The sequence below is a fragment of the Ursus arctos genome, unplaced genomic scaffold, assembly GCF_023065955.2.
Source record: "Ursus arctos isolate Adak ecotype North America unplaced genomic scaffold, UrsArc2.0 scaffold_3, whole genome shotgun sequence".
Taxonomy (NCBI): Eukaryota; Metazoa; Chordata; class Mammalia; order Carnivora; family Ursidae; genus Ursus; species Ursus arctos.
Window position 1 is genome coordinate 14,131,328 of NW_026622985.1, and position 15,007 is coordinate 14,146,334.

Genomic DNA, 15,007 nt, shown 5'->3' on the forward strand with positions numbered 1-15,007 from the left:
GAGGCCATCAGTTGCAGGAAGGGATGTTTTGAGTCAGGACGTTGCTAGTTTTCTTGAGTTCAAATAACTAGTACATCTGGTGGAAACGGTGTGGAGGTTTCGGAAACATGAATGTGGAGCTCCGGGTAGAGATTGGCCCTAAAAACACAAAGTTGATAACCACAGTTGAGTCAGATGAAATCATTGTTAAATATATCATCCAGTTAAAAGTTAAAGAGTGGGCAGAGAAGACTGATGGTGAAATTCTGGAACATTCCAACGTACAGATTCAGGCAGTGTGTGTATGGGGTGGAGGGGGGCGGTAGGGAATAGCAAGGGATCTCCAGAAGAGTGGTGTCAGGCAAGCCAGAGGAGTGAGGGTTTCCATAAGGAAGGAGTGGACAGCAGTGTAGAGGTGACATGGTGAGGCCTGACACAGGGCATTTACCCAGTAATTATGAAGTCATTATGGCAACCTTAATGAGGACAGTTTCAAGACTCACATATATCAAGAAATAAATTGGAGATGAAGAAGTAGAAACAACCAGTGTAGACTCTTTTTTTCGTAGAATTTGGTGATGAAGAGAGATCATCTGGAGAGCAGGGCTGCGTCCAGGGACCATTTCTGGCCGTCATGTTTTGGTTGATGGCAAGAAAAATATCAGCAGAGGGGGGAAGGATTGCAGATAAAGGGCAGGGAATGCTTAGCTGGGCAGCACCAGGGAATGGAATCAGCCATGTAGGGAGGGAGAGTAACCTTGAAAAAGAGTCCTACTGCCTCTGCCAGTGAGACCGAGCGCACGTATTGCCCACGTGGGCCGTGCAGGAGCAGTTGTTCAGGGCAGTGACCCTGATGGCCTAGTTTTCTTACAGCTGAAGAGAAGAAAAGGATAAAGTAATGTGGTTAAGGAGCATAGGGGATATCCATGGGGATATCAATTAGCAGTTGCTCTCTAGAGTTATGCATTCTAAGGGAGGTAAAAGGACTCTGATGAGAAATTTTAAGAGTGTGTAAATGATTTGATTGGTATCCAGGGTGGATCAGGACAGTGTTGGAGGGAAGAAGGGCTAGCCTGGGAGGCAGGAGTGGTTGGAGAAAGGAGGCGTCATATGCTTAAAGCCCTAAAAAATGACAGTGTGGGAGGTGGAATCAATTCCACTGGAGGACGGAAATTGGTATTAGTTAATTAATAAGAATATAAAATGTATCTGGTTGTAGGTTTATGAAAGTACAGTTGTGTGAATTTATTTTTTAATGCCCAGAAGTACATGTTCGGTTAGAAAAAACCAAGATGTATTAGTCAGTGATTACATGGGTTTGGGGCTAAAAAAGACAAGGAGGCAGAGTATATGCAGGCTCACAGGCTCACAACCATGAAAGGGGAGCCGTGAGGATGGGCTTGCACTGAAGGGAGCCCCCAGATCTTCAGAAGAAGTCAGGGCAAATGAAGTAGACAGTGCTGAGGGTAGAGCAGCCTGTGGTGAAACCCCTGAAAGGGGCTGAGAGGAGATTGGCTGAGTAGAAAGCCAGTGACATCTGGGGGGAGGGGAACTTGGGCTGCAGGGCAAAGGGAAGGTCCTGCATGGTCAGCTCTGATGGGGCCTTGGTGTAACTATCCAGATGCATTTGAGGCCACATTGCTCCACCTGTCCACTTGGTGCCCATACATCATTGGAAGGCATCCTGGACAAGGAGATCGTTGGGTTCTTTCTCTGGGTTTCTTCTGTGAATCGGACTCACTTACAAACATTTGTGACATCTTGTTGCCTCCATTGACCCTAAAGAGGGGATGCCCATTCGGAGGGTCCTCACTCAGCCAGAAACTAGAACTAATTCACTCTCATCTTTTAGCTTTGACCCGGCTTCACAGAAGAAATCTTTTCACACCAGAGCAAAACTCAGATGTCCTCAGTTGCAGACTATTACCTGAATAGATGACTTCTTACCTAGATATCAGGATCATTTTTTGATTATGCTGCCTGTCATGTATAAAGGATTTTCATTCTGGGCTTTAACTGCGACTCCTAAACCAGTGATGGGTCCTTGTTCCCTTGTAGATCATTGCCGTGCACCCGCATTTCGTGAGATCCAGCTGCAAGCAGTTTGTGACTGGAGGGAAGAAGGTAAACGCTTTGTGACTGCCATTACATGACGTCTTGGGGTGGGAGGGATGGAGATTCTGTTTGGTTTTTAATTTATCCATAATATTTTTAATGTCTGACTATTCATTAGGAGAAATTTTGAGAAAGATCAATGTGATGAAATTGTAAGACCGACATCTCTTGGGAAAGCTAGGACCTCAGTGCTTCTCACTGATATTCCTTTGAAGTAGATACAGAGCAAGAAAAACAGAGAGCAGTCCCTGAAATGCCATCTAGTGCTTTGAAATGTCCCTTCCACAAACAAAAAAGTAGCATTTAAAAATAACAAAAGAGCAATTAAACTCATGTTTTTACCTCTTGTTGTGGAAGTCTCCTGCAGGCCTTGATAGAGTTTTAGAACAATTATGGCCATTTTTCACTGACCTGTTTCTGGCATATTTCATTATCTTAGTGCTATTTTAAAAAATAAGAGAGGAACGTAATCCTTTTGTACATTTACATGTTTATGTATCGATATAGTAAATTCTAAAATTAAAGAATCTTTCTGCTTATGGAATAAGTCGAGTTAATTTTTTTCTATTTTTATTAACCATTTTTATAACAATTTTTAAACCATTTTTATAACAAAAATGCTGTCAGTGTACCGGAATGCTGAATATTACTTCCTATCCAGTTTAGAGCTCGTTGAAAATGAGATGGTCTGTGGTTATTTCTGTAGCAGTGTATACCTGTGGAATGGCTACCTTGAGGCTCAGCTGCCAAATGGCTTTTGAATGTGTTAGGGTAGTTATCTGTTGTTTTCCTTTGGTTTGCTGCCTCATAGACTGATTGGGCAGGAAAGCATGCTGGTCATTACCTAGTATTTCTCAAGCACTGGTTTTAGCTCATTGTAACGGTAGCTCATTGCGGGTCCTGTAGGTCCCGATTCCGTTCCACAGCATGAAGCCAACACTGCACCAGCTCTGATTTCTGGTTGGGAGCCAGCCAGCTTCTTCCCTCCTGCTGCCCAGCTCATGGTTATCCTTAGGCTGTAGCCTCGTCAGCCTTACATAAACATGTCTGTGGGGTCAGTCAGTGGGAATTATAGATTTAATCTAACATTCTCTAGCTTAGATCTGCAGCTGATTCACTCCTGAAAAAAAATAACTATCTTGTCTTTGTTGACCTCAGGAAGGAGTAGCTTTAAAATTCCTCTTATTAAAGTATTTATTTATTAAATGCTTTTCTAGTTAAGAAATTTTAGGTGAGCTACAGCATAAATTCATTCAGCTATAATTTAAATCCCTGCATTTTTATTTAAAACGGAGCAGAGATAAAGAATGCTGAGTGTTTTTTGTGTGTTTGTATTTTTAAGTGGCTTAAAACAACACACTTTACTATCTTAGTTCAGAAATTACGGAGTGGTTTGCTTCTGTAGCACTGCCTCAGAGTCTGTCCCTAGGCTCCAGTCTGCACCTTGGCTGGGGCTGTGGTCCTCTGAAGGCTTGACTGGGGCGGGACAATCTGCTTCCGTTGCCTTTTCTTTTTTTAAGATTTTATTTATTAGAGAGCATGAGCAGGGGGAGCAGCAGAGGGAGAGGGAGAAGCAGACTCCTCCCTGAGCAGGGAGCCTGTCCTGGGGCTCGAACCCAGGACGGGACATAACCTGAGCCAAAGGAAGATGCTTAACTGACTGAGCCACCCAGGCACCCTAAGTTGCCTTCTTAACAATAATCCCTCATATACTGAAAATTGATAAATCACTTTGGTTTAAATATTTTCCTAGTATAGGATGCAGTTCAGTGTTCCAGTTTCCAATTTTAGGAGTTAGAAATTTTACAGTTGTCCCCTCCTTCTTGAAGGTATTGGTATGAAGAACATAGAGATAATATGACTGGTGATGTCTAAGTGGTAGGACTCAGACTCTGAAGGTGGAATTTTTCTGTGTTAATTTGTATTCCTAATAATGCGGTTACTCTTGATGTGTAGTAATTGCTTTTATACTGTGGGGATACCTAGAGTCTTATCAAGTTTGCCACAGTAGTATTACTACATGGATGTCTTGTCTACCTGCAGGATGCCTGGGTGAACTGTGTCAATTACGTATTCTTCATCTTCTCCGTAGCATTTAATATCATTTATAGACGTCTGTAGGAAGGCTAGTGTGAATGTGGCTGTTTGGGCCAGAGCTCGTTGAGTAGATTCGTGAGCATTGTGCAGACAACCGAGTAGTCTAGTCTTCAAGTGTGGGTGAGCTAATATGGGAAGCATTGGAATTTATACAAAGATGAACATTGTGATAGGCAGTGTAGTAAGTAGAATTTCCCAAGTGCTGAACAGACAAGAACATCAGGGGTTTGGTTCATCTCTTTGGTTATCATCGACTACTTGACAGTTTGTTCTACGTTCATTGGTCTATGAGAACATTCTGATTTCTCCTTTTTTCCTATTCAGTTCTCCAGAAATGCACCTGCAGACATTTCTTCTCAAGCACAAAAAGATCTTTAATTATGTGTTTATAAGATGAAAGTAAAATAAAAACAATTCAGGTCATTTGGTGAAAAATTCCTAAAAAGTAATATTAAGTTAGAATTTCTGGATTAAAATAATTTAAAAGAAAACACACACACACTAAGGGCTAATGTGTTATATAAAGGGCTCGGTATATTGGGATTGATAAAAAGTATATATGTGTGATATTTTAATATGAAAAATCATATTACACACATCATTGTAAGTGATATAAAATCATTTTTTAAAAATATTTTTAACAGCTTTATTAATATATAGTTTGTATATCATAAAGTTACTAGTTTAAAGTGTACAATTCAATTGTCAGTCTTTTCCAAAGTGGCTGCACCATTTTACATTCTCATTAGCAATATATGAAGGTTTCAGTTTATTCATATTCTCACCACCATTCATTTTTTTAAAGATTTTATTTATTTGAGAGAGAGAGAGCACAAGGTGGGGAGGGGCAAAGGGAGAAAAAGGCTCCCTGCTGAGCAGGAAGTCTGATGTGGGGCTTGATTCCAGGACCCTGAGATCATGACCTGAACTGAAGGCAGACGCTTATTAACCAACTGAGCCACCCAGGTGCCCTACCAATGTTCATTTTTATCTGTCTTTTCAATTATAGCCTTCTGGGTGTGAAATGGTATCTCATTATTGTTCTGATTTCCATTTTCCTAATGATTAATGATGTTGAGCATCTTTTCATGTGATTATTGGCCATTTGTATATCTTCTTTGGAGAAATGTCTCTTTGGATTCTTAACTTATTTTTTGATTGGGCTATTTGTCTTTTTATTATACACTTATGAAAAATTGTTTAGATATTATACATACATGTCCCTTATGAATATATGATTTGCAAATATTTTCTCCCAGTCTGTGACCTGCCTCCTCACTTTACCGATGATGTCCTGTGAACTATCAAAGTATTAGATGTTGATAAAGTCCTGTTAACTACCCCCCCCTTTTTTTTTACACTTATGCTTTTGGTGTTTTATTTAAGAAATCATTGCCTGATCCAAAGTCATGAAGATTTGTGCCTGTGTTTTTCCTAAGAGTTTGATAGTTCGAACTCTTAAATTTAGGTCTAGAATTTGAGTTAATTTTGTGCATGGTCTGAGCTCATTCTTTTACTTGTGGATATCCAGTTGTCCCAGCCTCGTTTATTGAAAAGATGATTCTTTTGCCATTGTCTTGGCCTCTTCATCAAAAATCAGTTAATCATAAATGTTAGCATTTATTTCTGGACTTTCATTTCTTGATCTGTGTATACGTACCCTTGTGCCAATAACCTTTATAGGTTTTAGAGGCACTAATTTTGCTGTAATTATTTGTGGGATGACAAATTAGCTCCTCTTAAAACATTTTGATTTTGAGTTCTTTCTCTTTAGAAGCCGTCATAATTTCTCATACATGCGTTAGAGGCTTAAGAAACATTGCTATGTAAATGTGTCTTCCATTCAGGGACTTGTAACATGCAAACTATCGACTGATTTGTCTGGATCCATTAAGTTTCTTATATAAATATGTACTTATTAAGCAGTAAAAAAGTAGTGTTTATTCAATAAACTATCATGACCTCTTTGTATGCAGTTAAATAACTAGAGATTTCCAAAATGTGTACCAGGTTGGTGTGGTTTGCAGAAACCCCTGGAGCGATTTCTTCCTTCTGTGCGTGTATGGTCTGCACTTTTAAAGATCACTTACGCTGCATGAGTTTTGGCGTTAGTACGTTTTGTTTGTTGTAAAATACATTTATATAGTTGAAAATATTTCAGAAAATATTTGATTTCATTAAGGAGTGTAACCTTGATTTTAAAAGCGAAGAAAAAGGCTTTGAGAAGGTGGCATTAAAAAGAGGGCACTACTGTGAAATGATCATTTTCATTTTGAAAGTGTTGGCAAGTTTTTGGGAGGATCTGCCTGTTTTATAACAAGTTATGGCATTTTATATCTTTGAAAAATGAGAAAAACAAGATGACATCGGTCCAGTCGGAACTCTGATCTTTTCAGTTTTCAACTAGCACTGTAAATTAAGCATAGCAAGTTTGAAGCGTCCAGAATTTAGCAAATGGTAATAGCATTGCGATAATCACATATTGTAGACACCAAGACCTCTCTGTCCAGAGCAGATGGCGGATCCTATAGGGAGAAAAGAGAGTAAAGACAAATATCGTGTCACTGAGAGGTTATGACCTTCTGCCTTTAAAAGAGAAATTATTCTAGCCCGATGAAGGTGGAATCTGGGGTAGAGGCATTTTTAACCCTTAAGAACACTGATCTTCCCTAGACTGACAGCTAAATGAGTCTTTGAATTACATGCCAACTTCTGTAAACAATGGGGAAAGTAGCACAGAGACTAGAGAAGCGAAATGGGGAAAACGGGAGTCCTACAATGGGATATTCCAAAGAAAAATTAAAAGAGATGCCTAATGAAATATTTTAGTTGCTCTGATTTTATTAAAAATGTTGATTCCTGTAAAAACATTTTTTCAAGTAATTAGGACATACAGTTCAGAATAGCCCTGCAAAACAGCAGTGTAGCAGAAAACATTTGAGACTGTAGTTTGACACATTTGTTGTTATTTCCTTTTTAAGGTTCTGGCTTTTTGGTCTTTAGAGAGAGCTCCTTATCCACCAGGGACTAGGAAGAGGAGGCTGTAGTTCTGTTTGGCATAAACTTTTATTTTAGGTTTTCAAGGTAACTTCTCAGTAGTTGAATGCCATAGCTGGATTTATGGACTCCCCTGCTTGACACATGAGCATAAAAAGCTTATTCTAAATTCTGTTTTGTTTCCATGTTGGGGGAAAAAAAAAGGAAAGAAAAAGCACATCTCTTAAAAGTGCCATTGGAGAGAGCTTTCAAACATGTGAACCTGTGGATTTTTTTTTTAAGTGTAACCTCTTGTGTAGCAAAAATTCTAATACATGAGCATAGCAATGAAGTTTCTATTTTAGAGTTAAGTCGGCCAAGCAGATCTTACCTGGATTTTTTTTTTTTAATTGCTCAGCTTTCTCCGTCAGCAGATAAACTTTAGCTTCCTACGACCTCTACCTTTGAACTCTGAAATACAGTTCATAGTAGTTGGTTCTACCCCTCTGACAAATTATTAAATTGTCACAATGGCTGTTTGCAGCCGAGTTCATTTTTAGAAACGAGATAGTCAGCTGTTTGGCGTTGTGGTGGGATAGAATGAGGGGACCTGGCCGCAGGGACAGGTTGCTTTGTAAGCTAGAAAATGTCAGTCAGCAAACAAGAAAAGGGTCTGTGTGCATGAAATGAGGAGAAGCACTTTGCTGTTCGGAGCTGAAGGCTCACGGCAGATTTTACCTGAAGGACAGAGGTGGTAGCATCAGCTAGCTTCTGTAAGTTTCCAACAGTGATCTGCAAATTCAGATTGCATTCTATGTATTTTTTTTTTTCCCAGATTGCCTTCTGAATCCTTTCTGGAAGGGAATTCAATAGAGTGGCTTTTTGTACTAATGCAGATCTTTTTAGAATCCCGACAGCCCAGTGAACCACTAACCATGACATGGAGAGGTGTTTCCTTTCGTGTTTGCTGTCTTCTGCCAAGGCTGGAGCCAGGCTTCCTGGGGCCAAGAGGGATTTGACTGTCCGTTATCCTGCTTGGTATATTGTCCAGTGGATCTCGAGGATGATATTTCTGCAAGTGGTCAGAAGGCAGCTTTATACATGCAAACGTTTGTCACACGTTACTTCACAGGCAGCTACCAGAGTTACGTCCTAGTGGTTGCGTGTTGAACTATTATACATAAATACCTTCTTTTCTTCAAGTACTATGCTACAAATTATGGTTCCATTACTAGAAATTCATTTCATGCTCTACACATACCAAAATTGATTGAAAACCACCCATTAATAGGAAGTACAACACAAGTATAACCTTCACAAGCATTAGGTATGTAAAAACCAAGTTGTGAAATAGCTATATCATAAAAGTATGTTTTGGCAGGTTTTTCTGTAGTACTGAACTGGCTGAAGCTAAAAATAGAAACCCAGTTCTTAAAGTAGAAATTATCTCGGTGTCAAAAATAGACGTTCTTCATTGCTTTCAAAATCAGGTTCATTTGTCTCAAATATGAATTGCTTTTTTGATGTCAGCATGTAGGGTTCCCAGAGTCTTTGAGATGGAGTCATGGCAACTTCATTTTCTTCAGGGCTCTCTCTCGTTTCATATCCATCAACAGCCTGTTGACAGTAGAAGCTTTTTTCTTTCATGAGTTGAGCTCACTTTTCCATACGTAATATTTCCATATTGTTTGCAGCTTTCCCCTGAATTCTGATGTAAAGCTTACCATCTGTCTTCCTGGAGCAATCAAACCATCCTTTGCTCCTTACTGAAAATATCTTTCTTCGCGTGTTGAGAGTGCTGTGATTTTTCTTAAGTATTTTGAGTAGTTAATGACTGCGTAAGAATAATTGCCTACTTGAGATTGCTCATCATGTTTTCTTTTGGGGTTTAATACAGTGACTGTCATGAACAGTGAGAGGTGTTGTCTGTTTGTATAAAAGATGTATAAATACCGTTATTAACTTTGGGAGGTTTTTCTTTTTCTAAGATATGGCTATTAAAGCAAAGGGGTCTTAAACTGCAAGTATTGTAGGTTGGTGTCACCAGTGCAAACTGAATCACAGTCATTTCACAGGACCGTTTGGCCTGAATCTGCTTCTTTGAACACAACTTTGTGTCGGGTCCATGTTAGGAGCTGTGAACACATAGTACCTGGATTTTAGGAATGGCGTACAGTGTATTTCCAAAAAAAAATGGGTGGCATGCTGTTGGCAGAAAGCAGTTAGTCTGTTAGACCATGAATCAGAATGGTGATTTTGCAGGAAAATGAGTATTCCAAGCCTTTTGAGAGGGAAGAATGTGTACCTGTATGTATCTCCATGGGATAGTTTTGGACTCCTTTGCCTTTCTTCTTTTTCCCCTATTGTTTGTTTCCTTTCAGTTTCCAGGAAGCAAGAGTAATTTTACCATTGGGTATGTTAATAAATCTTATCTAGGAGGAGGAGAGAATCAAGGCTAAAAATATAATTGGTAAAGAAGCAGCAGTCTTTCATTTTAGCCAGGATAGGGAGATAGGGAGATATTTGATCATTTATGTGGCTTGGAAAGTGTTCATATTTTGTCTGTGTTCAGACATGATTTTGGAGTGGTCTTTTTGTCCTGATCTTTCATGGTCACGAGGCCTTGTCTGATGTTGGTGTGAAATTGTTTATGTTCACCCAGAGAGCACCAAGGCCTAGCTGTGAGTGCCCAGCCAACTCCTGGATGTCCGCCTTTCTCTTTCTCAGTTGCAACAAATAAAATGCACAACGTTTGCTAGATTGCTTCTGTTGAGGTACTTTACAAAAATGTATGTGTACTCTGATTTCTTTTTTGTTTTTGTAGAAATATAATTATGTGTATAGCAATATTCGTTGAAGGCTACCTATGAAATTATTAGCGATATTAGTAATATTAACATTAACAATGTCTGGTCAGGATTATGAGTGTTCTTTTGGGCCTTCTTTGGCATTTTCTGCCTTTATTTATTTATTTATTTTTAAGAAAACACGCATTACTAGGGCACCTGGGTGGCTCAGTTGGTTGAGCCTCTGCCTTCGGCTCAGGTCATGATCCCAGGGTCCTGGGTTGGAGCCCCACCTCGGGCTCCCTCCTTAGCAGGGAGTCTACTTGTGCTCACCTGTGCATGCACTTTCTCTAGCAAATAAGTGAATAAATCCTTTAAAAAATACATTACTTTTATAATAAGAAAAAGCAATAATAAAAGAATGTGTAAAGTAATCTCAACTATTTTGGATCTCTGTTTTACTTAATATTGTAAATCATATGAAATTCCCTACATTGTTGAAGTCTAATCTTAACTCAAACATTCTTTAATGGTTATATAATATTCCATTCTTCTGATCTATTTAATTTTTTTTAACCATTCTCCTATTACTGGACCATTAGTTTGTATCCAGGTTTGGTTATCATTAATCATGCTGTAATGAAGCTGGAAATCTTTGGGCATGAACTCACGCTATGCTTTTTAGTTTTTTCCTAGCACTGATTCGCAGGGCTGGGATTACTGAGTCAGAGATCATGATTATTTTTTATGATTTAGATGTATACCGCCACTTAAGTTGCATTCGAGGAAATACACCTGTTTATGCCAGCAGTGTAGAGACTACCTGTTTCTCCACGTTTTCTTTGCCAATTTTAATATACAAAGAAAGATAGTCCATTGTTCTATTTTGTAAATTCTTTGAATTATTAGCAATTTCAAACGTTTTTATTTACTGGCCACTTATATATCTTCCTTTGTGATTTGTCTGACTGTATTCTTTGCTTGGGGCAGCTTTTAATATTACCGTAGAAGCCAGGACAATGAAGACTGTCCATTTGATATTTATTGTCAGTTTGAGCACAAATTATTGCTGCTTACTGAATAGCCTGCAGCCTTTTCTCCAATTTTGGCTAAATCTGGAATAATTATTCTTGTTCCCAGGGAGGCATTATATAGGAGTCATAATGAGACTGTAGAGTAGACACGGACGTGTGTAAAAAGAGGGCACGTAGAAGCTCCTACACAGATGTGGGTCTGCCCTCAAACCGTCAGCTCTGCCACTTGCATGGAGGCTGTCAAGGACACACCAGTGTGCCCCGTGAAAGGCAAGTTCATTTGACTTGGTTTCTTCTGCACATGGTGTCCTGATCTTTTTTTCCCCTCTGCTTAACTTTAAATTGAGTCAAGTGCTTGTTCAAATACATAAACCTGTGTGTTCAGGTGACTTTCTCTGTTTCTCAAGACTTGGCAGTTTTTATATTTCTTTTCCGTAATCCCCACCAGGTGAAGATCTCCCTCCAGTCGTCTGTGATTGAGATTATACATATTTAAAATCAGAGATCATTGTGCATCGCACAGCCCATTAATTGAAGTTTAATTACCCAGTGGATGACTTTTGTGTTTAGGCTGCTGCTGAAGGGGTCCAACCTTAAACCCAGCCCCAGGAAATGTATCCTTTAACAGCTGCAAACTGAAGTACAGACCCAGGGTGTTTGGCATGAACCACCCCCAGCGCTGTTAAGTCTGTGGGACCCGTAATGGAAGATTTTTTTTTTTTAGGTGGTAAAATTATTTCAAAATACCTTGCTTACTTTTAAAATCATAGTTGCAGTTGTGTGTTTGCATATGCAGAAATTGCAGATGGCTGGTTAAATAGGAGCCTCCCTCACATCTGGCCACAGTTAGTTGCTAAACCCACATAGGTGGGCAGATGGATACAGAGATCTGTATCTATCTGTCATCGCTAGTTTTTTAATATAAAGGAAACTGCTCCTACGTGGCACCTCCAGTGTTAGCTTCTTTTGTTCTCGTTGAACCTGTAGCTTGGAATTCTTGGCCACTAAATTGACTGTTACCTTATGTCGGTAGGGTGTTTCTCAAATTTCAAAGCGTTGTTCTGTCTACATAGTTTTCACGGGATTGGTTAATTTCAAGGGCTTGTCCAAAACCTGTGTTGCATTGGCGTTGCGTTTACTCAAACATTGCTCGGAAGCAAGTGGTCAAGCAAGCTCTAGAAATCTTTCTGTGTGCAGAGACTTCCTGTGGTAGCAGTTTTTGGCCTGTATTTAACCTCTTTTAAACATGTTAAATTACCTCTCAGGAGAGGAGATGGAAGGATTATAACTTGTCCAGCAAATCACCACTGAATTTAAGCAATGCTGTATTCGAGAAATTCTCTTTCTCTTCCTACATGCTTTATGTTCTTTCTGGATGGTGTTTGGAAAAGCTGTGGGTTTTAAACTTTGGTACTGAGCCAAAGCAGGAAGCAAGACAGAGGCACCGGCCGTCCCACTCTTCTTGGTCACTCCAGCCCCCATCCAGCTCCAGGACTATTGTCAGCAGCCAAACAATTTCCCAGCTCTTCTCTGTGCTCGCTCATTTTTTCTCACTTGCTTTCTTGATTTGTAAAATTTCATTTCCAATCATGTCCAACTTTGGATGTTTAAGTCCTTCTGTGACAGGTCCTGCCCGTCATCATGCCCTTTATCTGTTTTTACTAAGGCAGTCTTAATCGGCATGTTCTAATGCTCTGGGTTTTCCTTTCATTTCTTTATTTCTCAGTTTTATTATCTCGAGCTCCAGCATCTTCTGGGATCTGGCATTTTGTCTTTATAGAGTCTGTTTTCTCCAAGCCCCTCGGTCCTTCCTGCAGTAAAGCAACTGCCACATAGGATTCGCCCGTGGGCTTTGCCCACCAGCCACTCTTCCCTACACCGTTGTCTGCCTCAAAGCAAGCGGTGCCGCCGGTGTGTAGGAAGCCTGAAGGACTCAAGTGATTTATATACTTGAAAGATCACAAGATGATTAAAAAGGGGCCAATCATCCTCCCTTTCCTCCATCAGGGAAGAGTGGGCAATGGATAATGATGGGTGTTATGTTGCCAGAATCGGTGGCTTTATTACAGCCCAATAGGAATCCCGCCCCGTGTGTGGGAGACTCTGGGATGTGCATCCTTACCACTCTGTAGTGTAGCAAAGTACTAGATAGATTTATCAGCACAAAACATAGGAGAATAAAGTATATTGCTGAGGATGTGAGGGCTCCTATTGAAATATAAGTACCAAGAGTGCTGACTGCCAGAATGTGGATTTATGGGAAATAAAGCCCTAGAATACTTTCTCCAACAAAAAATAGACCTCTTGGAAACAGTTTTTCCTCTCTATGTACTTAGCTCCCATTGAGCTTAAATTGCTCTCAGTATTGTGATAATGACAATTCAATATTATGGGATGTGGAAGATGAACCAAATAAATTAACCAGTTGCTTTTAAAGGTAGTTCACTCAATGACTTACCCTCTAAAATGCTTTGTAGAACATTCATGCTCAGTAGGTCTCTAGGCAGTTTTATGACTAGAAGAAAGAAATGGATTTTATTAAATGTCAGTGAAATACAGGCAGATAGTCCTGCTGTAGTTAAATTAGTGTAGACTGTTTGTAAGAAAAGAGGTTATCTTTTCTTAAATCACTGAAGCAGAACTTTCCTTGGCATTCCTGCCAGACGGTGTGTTGCTTGAAATTCCCATAGATTAGGATTGAAAAGCAGAGAGTGGATTGTCTGGTCCTTTTCCCTCCTGGGTGAAACCGTGGGTCCCACAAAATGCTGTAAATCAAATCCTGAGGTGCTGCGTAGTTGTATTCAAAGAGTTTCGAAGGGCAGTAATGGCAATGCCTCGTGACTACCAGCTGACATTTCAGGTTTTCTGCTGTGGATGGATTGGCAACTAGGACTTGTGAGTAAGGAAGAAAGTAGAGTGGAGAGGGAAGGCAGAAATACGTGCTTCAAGGACCAGGGAAGGTAACGTAGAGGAGAGAAGCAGGCCAAGGCTAGACCACCAGGAGAAGAGGCATGGTGGGGATGGGGAGCGCCTCGGCAGCACACATGCACCGTTCAGATCATCACCGTTCGGGCCAGATGAGAGGCCGGGTGGCATCCCGACGTGAAAGAACTGCAGTCAGCTAAACTGGATAGGGGAAGACTAACCTTAAAGGCACTTCCCAAATTTGTGATCAGCTGTGCACAAATTATCTCCTCTGCCACTGAGCAAAGGAAACGGGACCAACGTTTCAGGCGTAGGACGCGGAGCCAGTGTAAATGAGCCCTTTTTCGAGGGATGTCCTTGTTACATCGAGGACGTAGTAACTGTGGACCAGTCAGTCCACAAGGTTCTTTCCCTTAGATTTTTGAGATCGGGGCAAATGCCCGTGTGTCCAGAATAGCTTAGGGACATCACTAACTGAAGATGGGCTGAGTAACTGGAGGGCTTGGGGTGTGACGTAGCTCCCCTGCAACAAACACACTGTGACTGGTAGGGCCAGGGAACACTACTCAGTATCTCATATTCCTTGTGGCCTGTGTGACTAGCAAAGTCGATGTGGTTTCTTTCCCCGATGCATTTGTGGTCTCTTGGGGAGATGAAAAGTAAATACATGAATCTCAGTGAATGAGATACAGAGTGGTTGGTAGTCGTTATCCCGTGGTAGAACCATCGTGACCCTAACATGTATACAGAACCAAGAAATGAGGAGGGCTTACGAAAGAATTCTAGGTGAAGATCTTCCCTAATACATTTAAGGCCGTTTGTTTACATATCATTGCTTCTTTTTCATCCACAAAATATAAAGGGAAAATGATTGAAACTACTGCTGAGAAACATCAGAAAATAACATGAATCGTGTCTAAAACTGTAATGTAAATTAGTTAACATTTGTCTTCCTTTCCAGAAAGTAGTATATCAGCCTCCCCCCACCTTTTTTTGAGCACTCCTCAGTTGTACAGAATGACGTGTGCTGTCTGTACTGTAAAAATACTAAGAAGCTTCTTTGATCCTGTGTCAGAGCAGGGTACACAAGGTTTT

At 40.2% G+C, this 15,007-nt stretch overlaps 1 protein-coding gene across 2 annotated transcripts in view; it reads left to right on the forward strand.

The window, feature by feature from the left end:
* The window catches only part of VPS41 (VPS41 subunit of HOPS complex), a 169,633-nt gene that overhangs the window by 77,788 nt on the left and 76,838 nt on the right, over positions 1 to 15,007 (forward strand). For both annotated transcript variants that reach the window (XM_026502942.4, XM_044385612.2), the window contains one exon: positions 2,038 to 2,103. In XM_026502942.4, the coding sequence (XP_026358727.1) occupies positions 2,038 to 2,103 (66 nt within the window). The remainder of the gene's footprint in view (positions 1 to 2,037; positions 2,104 to 15,007) is intronic.